This window comes from Aspergillus aculeatinus, assembly GCF_003184765.1.
Source record: "Aspergillus aculeatinus CBS 121060 unplaced genomic scaffold BO66scaffold_78, whole genome shotgun sequence".
Lineage (NCBI taxonomy): Eukaryota > Fungi > Ascomycota > Eurotiomycetes > Eurotiales > Aspergillaceae > Aspergillus > Aspergillus aculeatinus.
In genome coordinates this window covers 129115-137684 of record NW_020291547.1, presented here as the reverse complement: position 1 = coordinate 137684, position 8570 = coordinate 129115, and the positions used below count along the sequence as shown (strand labels likewise).

The window sequence follows — 8570 nt, the reverse complement described above, 5'->3', positions numbered from 1 at the left end:
GATTTTGGGAAAAACGGCGGCGGTGGGCGGGGAAAAAGAAACCAAAGCAACACGGGAAGACAAAAAAAATGACCAAGATGGACGCTCGGTGTGTCTAAAACTACTCCAACCTAGTGGTGATGATGTGATTCTCTCTCCTAATCGGGGAGATTTCGCCGCCTACAGCTGGTTCAGTTGATAAGAATAACACATTATTTTCAGTGTACTCTAGTACTTGCTCTCACATCTCATTGAGGCTCTTTATACTTGATCTCCTTATAAACCAGGTAGTTATTGTAGGTTAACTTAGTTGTTACTCTTTGTTGCCTGGCCCCAAGCTGGTCGCATGGGCTCGGCTGCCTTCAAATCTCCGCCCGTGCCTCGGACTTTAGGCTTAATTTCTAGGCACCGACTTAGGAAGCGAGCGACTCTCTCCTCCGAATGAGGACATTCTTTCCCCGACTGGACTAGATCTTCTTAGTCTTATGGAGAATGGAGAATGAATTGAACTGCTGAGGGGAAATCCCCCCCCCCCACTCTGTTTCTCCGGCAGGGACACTGCTGTATGTCAACAAAACCACCCCAAAACCACCATCGCATGCATCGATTTGCAGCCCGCTATACATACATCTTCGTAGTTCAGTCATGCTTGAATGCCAACCTCATCTCCTCTAGATTCAACTCGATTCCACTGCCTGCGTTGCGTTGGCCATGACTATGTCTAGCCCTTTGGTCTCGACGCTCACACAGAGCAAGACCTTGCTGCCCCAACATCCCCGCTCGGCCAGCCTGTAAGGGATATCAGCAACAAGCCACATTCAGAACTGTGGCGGTTGCCGCCATTCCCTTCTACGCAAGACTGAGTTTCGGTAGAGAGAAGAAGAATGAATCCACATACATCCTGGGCCAATGCGAGTGATAAGGACCCCGCGCGTTGATGCAGTCATCCGCATGGCCCTCGCCCCTTGCGCTCTTCCGCACTTCTGCATCTCGATGAGAATTGCCGATGCCACCATTGCGTGCTGGGACTACGTGATTCTACTTAAGACTGTTGTGAAGGGAAGTGGTGAGTACCCGGTTGTCCTTCCATATGCTGAAACAGCCCTTCAGTTATGTCAGGCACAGACCCGAGTGCTCCCATACCTCGGTCCGTAATATCTACGTACAAGCTCCATATTAATTCAGTAAAGCACGGAAGAACTGCACCGGTCTCCTGCAGATAAGCAAGGCCCCGGTGCATTCTTAATGACGTTACTTTTTGCAGTAATTCCGTACTTCCAGTGGAAACCCACGATCAGATCCACGATCACTCATGAGTCGCACTGATCTCGTGAGAATTAGCCTTGTTAGTAAGCAGACTCGGCTGGAGCTTCACATACAGTACATATACAAATAATGGATATGTAAGGAAAAGAGCCAGCAACAAAGCTCATTCATCATGCAAACTACCTAAGACATGTGAGCGATAGAATCAACCCGGAGACTCTCCCTTGTAAACAGGGCAGGGAGCAGTGTAAATGCTTCGGAGGAAATCAAGCTATAGTTTCATTGATGTTGGTAGTTAGTTGCACTTGGGTAGTCTGTCGCTCTCCGGACTGACTGCCATCACCGCCCGGCACCCACCACGTCAATCAGTCAATCTTCCCCCCCCCCCCCTCATCTCCCCCCAACTTCATCCATCAACTTGCTCTCTTGTTCTCCTTGACACTTTCTGCCTTGGTGTAAATCACATCCACTTTCTAATCTCTATAGTTGTTTGTTCTTGTTCTTCGACCCAAAACTTGACATTACATTGTACTTTGACCTCCGGCTCCTCATCCGCCCGCCTGATCGGCTTTCACCGAAACTCACCCCGGATCGTCGACGGAAGCCCAGTCTATTCACCCAAACCCAACCCTCCCCCTAAACTCACTCACGGTCAACAGTTCCGACAGTGAACGAATGGCGGGTTGAACGGCATCGACTGACGAGCGAGCCCTCCTTAACTAGCTCTGGTTAGCAATCGACATATGGCCAAACAAAGGCCCAATTCTCACCGCCAGGACCCTTTAGAGGACGCTTCCGCTCTTCCATCCGCTGAACTCTCCACCTCTGCCGCCAGGTACATATCACTTCTATCTCCCTTGAACCTTCCCCACTATCAGTTCCCTTCTGTCGTATCTGGCGTCTGGATCCCTGCTCTGGCTTCATTTCTGATCCCTCGCGACTTGGTCAACCCTCCCCCAACAAGCTTCAACACCCCGGTCCGTCCGAGTATAGCGGTATCCGCGGAGGCGTGTCCGACGAGCTGTGCATGCGGCCGAGTCTTTTGACTGCGTGTCGGTTTCCTTGGACCCAACATCGATTTAACCCTTAAACATTTCTCTTACACCATCGCACCGATCCCAATCTCCTGTCTACTCTTCAACTCGCGTCACCTTTTCATCATTTGCTGGAAGTGAACACCTTCTCATGTCCTCCAGGGTTACTCGTTCTGCTGCGAGATCAGCTGCAGAACCTCAGCCGTCTACCAGCGCCGGCTCTTCTCCTACGAATCCCGCCGCTGGTTCGGCGTCGACTCGGAAGCGCAAGGCCCCTCGTCCTGACCAGCCCGTGGAAGCCTCCGACCCAACAAACCCCTCATCTACTCCACGGAAGAGCAAACGACAGCGCCGTGCAGCGTCCCCTCCTACCCCGGCAGCACCCCCAGCGGCTTCTACTGCTGCTACCCGTCGCGGCACTCGGAACCGTCCAGCTACTATGTCCCAATCCGGGTGAGTCGCACCTCGGACTCTTTCTCATCATAGTGAATGTACTGACTGCGAACTCGGTAGTTCATCCTCGCGGCCCACGGAGGAACCAACCAAGACTCAAGTCTCGCCTCCAACATCTCGGCGGAAGTCTAACAAGAGCGGAAGGTCGGAAGGTAAGAGCAGAACCCCCAGTTAAGGAAGAGTAGCGAATGAGAACTGACACTCTGCTACAGATCGCAGCTCGACCACCCAGTCTCCGGCGCGCCGACAAAAGAAGCGTCCTTCTAAGATCGATCCTGATGTGCTTATGAGAGAGGCAGAAGAGGAGTTGGAGGAGCAGGACCACATTGAAGAGCACGAATCGTCGCCGCCAAGTGACAATCATGAAGGCACCATTCCGTCGACTTTGGCTGATGATGACGACGATGACGACGATGACGATGATGCGGACCTCTTCCACAACAGTTTGTTCGGGGCTCGAGGGCACCTAGGCCTTCAGAGTACCCTACGGGCTCTGAGTGGCATGATGTCGGGCATGTCCTCGCGCTTGCGCGATATCCTGAACAACTTGAGAATGAAAGATGACCCGTCCATTCAATTGATAGCACTCCAAGAACTTTCGGAGCTCCTGCTAGTCTCCAACGAGGATAACCTTTCAGGCCAGTTCTCTCCGGACCCATATGTGAAGGAATTAGTGGCCCTGATGCAGCCAAACGACTTTGGCGAGGAGAACCCAGAGATCATGCTCCTTGCGTGTCGCTGCTTGGCCAATCTGATGGAGGCCCTTCGTGGCTCGGTGGCCAATGTTGTATACGGCGGAGCTGTTCCAGTTTTGTGCCAGAAACTACTGGACATCCAGTTCATTGACCTGGCCGAGCAAGCTCTCAGCGTAAGTTATGCTCTGCACATTCTTCACACATGTACGCTAACTCGCTATGCCGTAGACTCTAGCGAAGATTTCGGTCGACTTTCCTGCCTCGATCGTGCGGGAAGGTGGTTTGACAGCCTGTCTGACTTACCTCGATTTCTTTCCTACCAGCACGCAGCGCACGGCCGTGACAACTGCTGCCAACTGCTGCCGCAACCTACCTCACGACTCATTTCCAGTTGTTCGTGATGTGATGCCGACCCTGCTCAACGTGCTCTCCAGCAACGATCCCAAGGTGGTTGAACAGGCGTGCCTTTGCGTTTCGCGGATCGTTGAAAGCTATAAACACAAGCCGGAAAAGTTGGAGGAGCTGATTGAACCCGCCATGCTGAAAGCTGTGCTTCGATTGCTTTTGCCCGGAACCACCAACCTCATCGGGTCGCATATCCACACTCAATTCTTGCGTGTACTCGCGATTACCTCGAGAGCCAGCCCTAAATTGTCCGTGGAGCTGCTGAAAATGGACGTGGTCGACACTTTATACCAGATCCTGACTGGTGTGTCGCCTCCGGCCAACTTGGACGATACGGCTGTGAAGATGGACAGCGTATTGGTCATGCAAGCATTGATCCACCGTCCCAAGGAGCAGGTCTTTGAGACTCTTGATGTCATATGTGAGCTATTGCCTAGCGTCCCGAGCCGGCATGTCCCACAACTCGAAGGTTTGATCGGGCCCAGTGGCATTTCCAAGCATCCCAAGGCGCAAGAGTCGGCCGAGAGACGGCGCGAATTGCTGCTGGAATGTAAAACGGAACTCAAGCGGTTTGCCATGATACTGTTGCCGACTCTTACCGATGCCTACTCCAGCACTGTCAATCTGGAAGTTCGCCAAAAGGTTCTCACCGCTCAACTCAAGATGCTTCACAATTTGGACGTCGGCTTGATTGAAGATGCTCTGAAATCGGTTCCTTACGCATCTTTCCTGGCAGCGATCCTTTCCCAGAACGATCACCCCACGCTGGTGTCTCACGCTATTCGTTGCGCAGAACTCCTGTTCTTGCGCCTGGAACATGTGTATCGGCATCAATTCCACCGCGAAGGGGTCATTTCCGAGATCTTCAAGCTTGCTCAGCAGCCATTGTCTACCAACAAGCTGGAAAAGCAGACCGGCGATACCACCACGAAGGACACCGCCAAGGAAGAGAAACCCGCTGCGGAAGCCCCCGCCAAGGATAGCTCTGTTTTAGGCTCAGACGACGAGGATGGGCACGACGACGATGACGCAGAAGATGACTATGATGAGCCGGAGGACGAAGATAACGATGACATTTCCGAAAGCTCGTCGTCAGCTTCAGGTCAGCTCGTGGCTAATAAGATTGCCAATGCCATGAAGGACCTCGTAATCCGCAACGCTCAGGGCTTTGTCAGTCAATACGAAGCTAGTCAAGGCAAGGACATGCGGGACAAAGCCCTGGAGACTCTTCAAGAATTGCAGACTCTTGCTTCCGATCTCGAGGCCTGCTACTCGGGCGATGAGACTGACGAGGGGCTTTTCCTCTTCAAGAAGTTGGCAACTTACTTCGACGGTGATGCCCTGGAGAGCATCACTAGCTCAGAGCTGCTGAACTCTGGCATCATCACAGTACTTCTCAAGGTCTTTGGAGATTTTCAATGTAAGAGGCTCGTCCTTACCTGCTGATTTGTGCTAACTGTATCTAGCTACGTCTATGCGCGAAGCTCGTGCCGCCTTTTTACAAGCCTTTATGGGGTCGACTATATCGGAAAAGGCCCAAAGCCAGAGTACTGCAACTACCCCCTTCAGTGTGCTCATTCAGAAATTGCAGGATTTGCTCAGCAGGACTGAGCATTTTGAGGTCACTACTGTCAGTCACAATTCACTGGAGAATACACGTAGCAATGCCGCCTACATGCTTGGGAAGCAACTCCGATTGAAGCTTGTGGCAGATGAGGACTCCGACATCCCCAGAACCTACCGCAACATTATGGTGTCGATTCATGCCATCGCGACTTTCAAGGCCCTGGATGATTTCTTGCATCCGAGAATCAGCCTGTCTGATCGGCCAAGGCCAGCGCGTAATCACGATTCAATCCTTGCCCAACTCGCAAATGCAAATGCAGCCCGGCTCCGTGAGCAAATAGCCGACGCAGAGCGCTTCAGCAGCGGTAGCCCTCAGCTGCCACGAACGTCGAGCACGACGAATAACTCGACCCACCCCGCGGAGACTGTCGCCGGTGGTGACGAGTCTGAGTCAGGATTGAGGCGATCAAGACGTCAGGAAGCCGCCGCCGAAAGTGAACATGACAATGAGCCGCTCGAATGCGCAGACGAACGGCAATTGAGCGATGACGACGATCATGATGATGAAGGTGACGACGAGGAGCTGAACGCCATTGTGGATGATCTCGATGAAGACCTTTCGGATGATAATGCTCAAGACCCTACTGCTGTCAACATGGAGGTTGCATCTTCCGGCAAGGTGACTGCTCGCAAAGAAGATGGCACCCGTGTAGCTACACCATCGCAGACGCCAGCTTCCAAGTCAACGACATCTGCACCGAGCGCCGCCCCCAACCCCTCATCTGGTAGCTCCTTGGCAACGGCAGGTCGACCGTTCTCATCTTATGCGGCTGCCATGGCCTCGATCCCTTCAGACTGGCACATTGAGTTTAGCATTGACGATCACCCGGTGTCTAGCGATACCACCATCTACCGTGCAGTGCATCACAATCGTCAGCATGTCGACCCGAGCGTAAAAAACGTGTGGTCGGCAGTTCACACAGTCAAATTCCGGCGTGTCCCAGGCCCCCCTCCCCCAGAACCCCCCTCCGTCGCCCAGGGAGGCTCTGGCGGCTCTGCCAAGACCGAGGGTGAAGAGATGCCGGCTTCTCTCAGTCAAGGCCCCACGACTGCGATGATCCTTCAGCTTCTGCGTGTCTTGCACGAGATGAATGCCACTCTCGACGACATCATTGCAGAGACTAAAGAGCTGGTCGCACTGAAGCCTGAGCCATTGGCTCAATTCATCAACACTAAGCTGACTGCCAAGCTCAACCGACAATTGGAAGAGCCTCTCATCGTGGCGAGTAGCTGTCTCCCTAGCTGGAGCGAGGACCTCGCCCGCCTCTTCCCATTCCTGTTTCCGTTCGAGACGCGGCACCTGTTCCTGCAGTCAACTGCGTTCGGCTATTCGCGCGCAATGATGAGGTGGCACAATTCTCAGAACGGTGATGACAGCCGCAACGATAGTCGGCGCGATGACCGACCTATCCTCGGTCGCTTGCAGCGGCAGAAGGTGAGGATCTCAAGGAGCCGTATCTTGGAGTCTGCCATTAAAGTGATGGAGCTTTATGGGTCTTCTCCGAGCGTGCTGGAGGTTGAATACTTTGAGGAAGTCGGTACCGGTTTGGGCCCTACTCTTGAGTTCTACTCCACCGTCTCGAAAGAGTTCTCGAAGAAGAAGTTGAAGATCTGGAGGGAGAACGATTGCGCCAATGGCGAAGAATACGCTTTCGGTAAGCGCGGTCTGTTCCCTGCGCCCATGAGTGAGGCACAGGCTGCATCGGAAGCCGGTAAGAAGCAACTGCACTTGTTTAAGATCCTCGGAAAATTTGTTGCCCGGTCGATGCTCGACTCTCGAATCATCGACATCTCGTTCAACCCAGCCTTCTTCCGCATTGCCGATAGCTCATCCTTCGTTGCGCCGTCGCTTGGGACCGTGAAGGCTGTCGACCAGGACCTGGCCAATTCACTGATGTTGCTGAAGCGCTACGCCAATTTGAAAAAGGCCATCGAAGAGGACAAAGGGCTGTCTGTAACCCAGAAAGCCCAGGCCCTCCAAGGCGTCGAAATCAATGGGGTTAAGGTCGAAGATCTAAGCTTGGATTTCACACTACCCGGATATCCAGCTATTGAGTTGATTAAGAACGGTTCGAACATCCCAGTGGTGATCGAAAATGTGGATCTGTACGTGGACCGAGTGGTGGACATGACCCTGGGCAGTGGAGTGCAGCGTCAAGTGGAAGCCTTCCGAGCGGGCTTTTCGCAGGTTTTCCCTTACTCGGCTCTGCGAACCTTCACTCCCAATGAACTGGTTATGCTGTTCGGCCGCGCCGAGGAGGATTGGACTATTGAGAGTAGGTGTTTTCCTAAGAATGTGTCAGAGCACCCTACTAACCTTGGTTCTAGCCCTGATGGACTCCATCAAAGCTGACCATGGCTTCAACATGGACAGCCGGAGCGTGCGAAACTTGCTCCAGACGATGAGCGAGCTGAATGCACAACAACGACGAGACTTCTTGCAGTTTGTGACCGGCAGTCCCAAGCTGCCGATTGGCGGTAAGGAACCTCTAAAACACCCTGAGCGGAGGATGACTTGCTAACGTATGTTATGTAGGCTTCAAGAGTCTCACTCCGATCTTCACGGTGGTCTGTCGGCCCAGCGAACCGCCATACACCCCCGACGACTACTTGCCTAGTGTCATGACCTGTGTCAACTACCTGAAGCTTCCCGACTACAGCAGCTTGGACACCCTTCGCGAGCGACTGTCTGTTGCCATCAAAGAGGGCCAGGGTGCATTCCATCTGTCGTAGAAGAGTGGTGAGGGAACCTCAGGGGAAAGTGGTTCGTTGACGGAAAATGATTTGCATGTGTTTGTGTTCTTTTTTCTGTTTCTCAATTTCGGGTGGGCATTTCTGGGTGTGAGTTGATTCTCATGTGTATTTTGAAGGGGAAAAGGAGTTTCCAGGCGGGACCTTCTCCGTATTGGTTCAATTTAGATAGAAATGCAAATATGGCGATGGTGAGATGAGTGTGTAAAAGTTGTGTTTGTAATAAATTGATCTATATTTAGTGTGTCTATGTTATGTGTGTCTATGTCTATATTTATTCTAGTATTAAAGACAACGCCGGGTATTATACGCACTTCTCACTCACGTACTGTACTCCTCCTCACTATACTCTCCCACTGCA

The 8570-nt window shown here is 52.6% G+C and overlaps 1 protein-coding gene across 1 annotated transcript; it reads left to right on the top strand.

Moving 5' to 3' along the window:
* The first annotated feature begins 1663 nt into the window (after positions 1–1663).
* BO66DRAFT_396121 (HECT-type E3 ubiquitin transferase UFD4) lies at positions 1664–8412 on the top strand. Its single transcript, XM_025648394.1, has 8 exons — positions 1664–2080; positions 2442–2732; positions 2793–2884; positions 2945–3600; positions 3656–5252; positions 5299–7734; positions 7787–7936; positions 7995–8412. Exons 1-8 carry the CDS (start codon positions 1989–1991, stop codon positions 8189–8191), a joined length of 5511 nt encoding a protein of 1836 aa, XP_025498374.1. The 5' UTR covers positions 1664–1988; the 3' UTR covers positions 8192–8412.
* Positions 8413–8570: the final 158 nt, after the last annotated feature.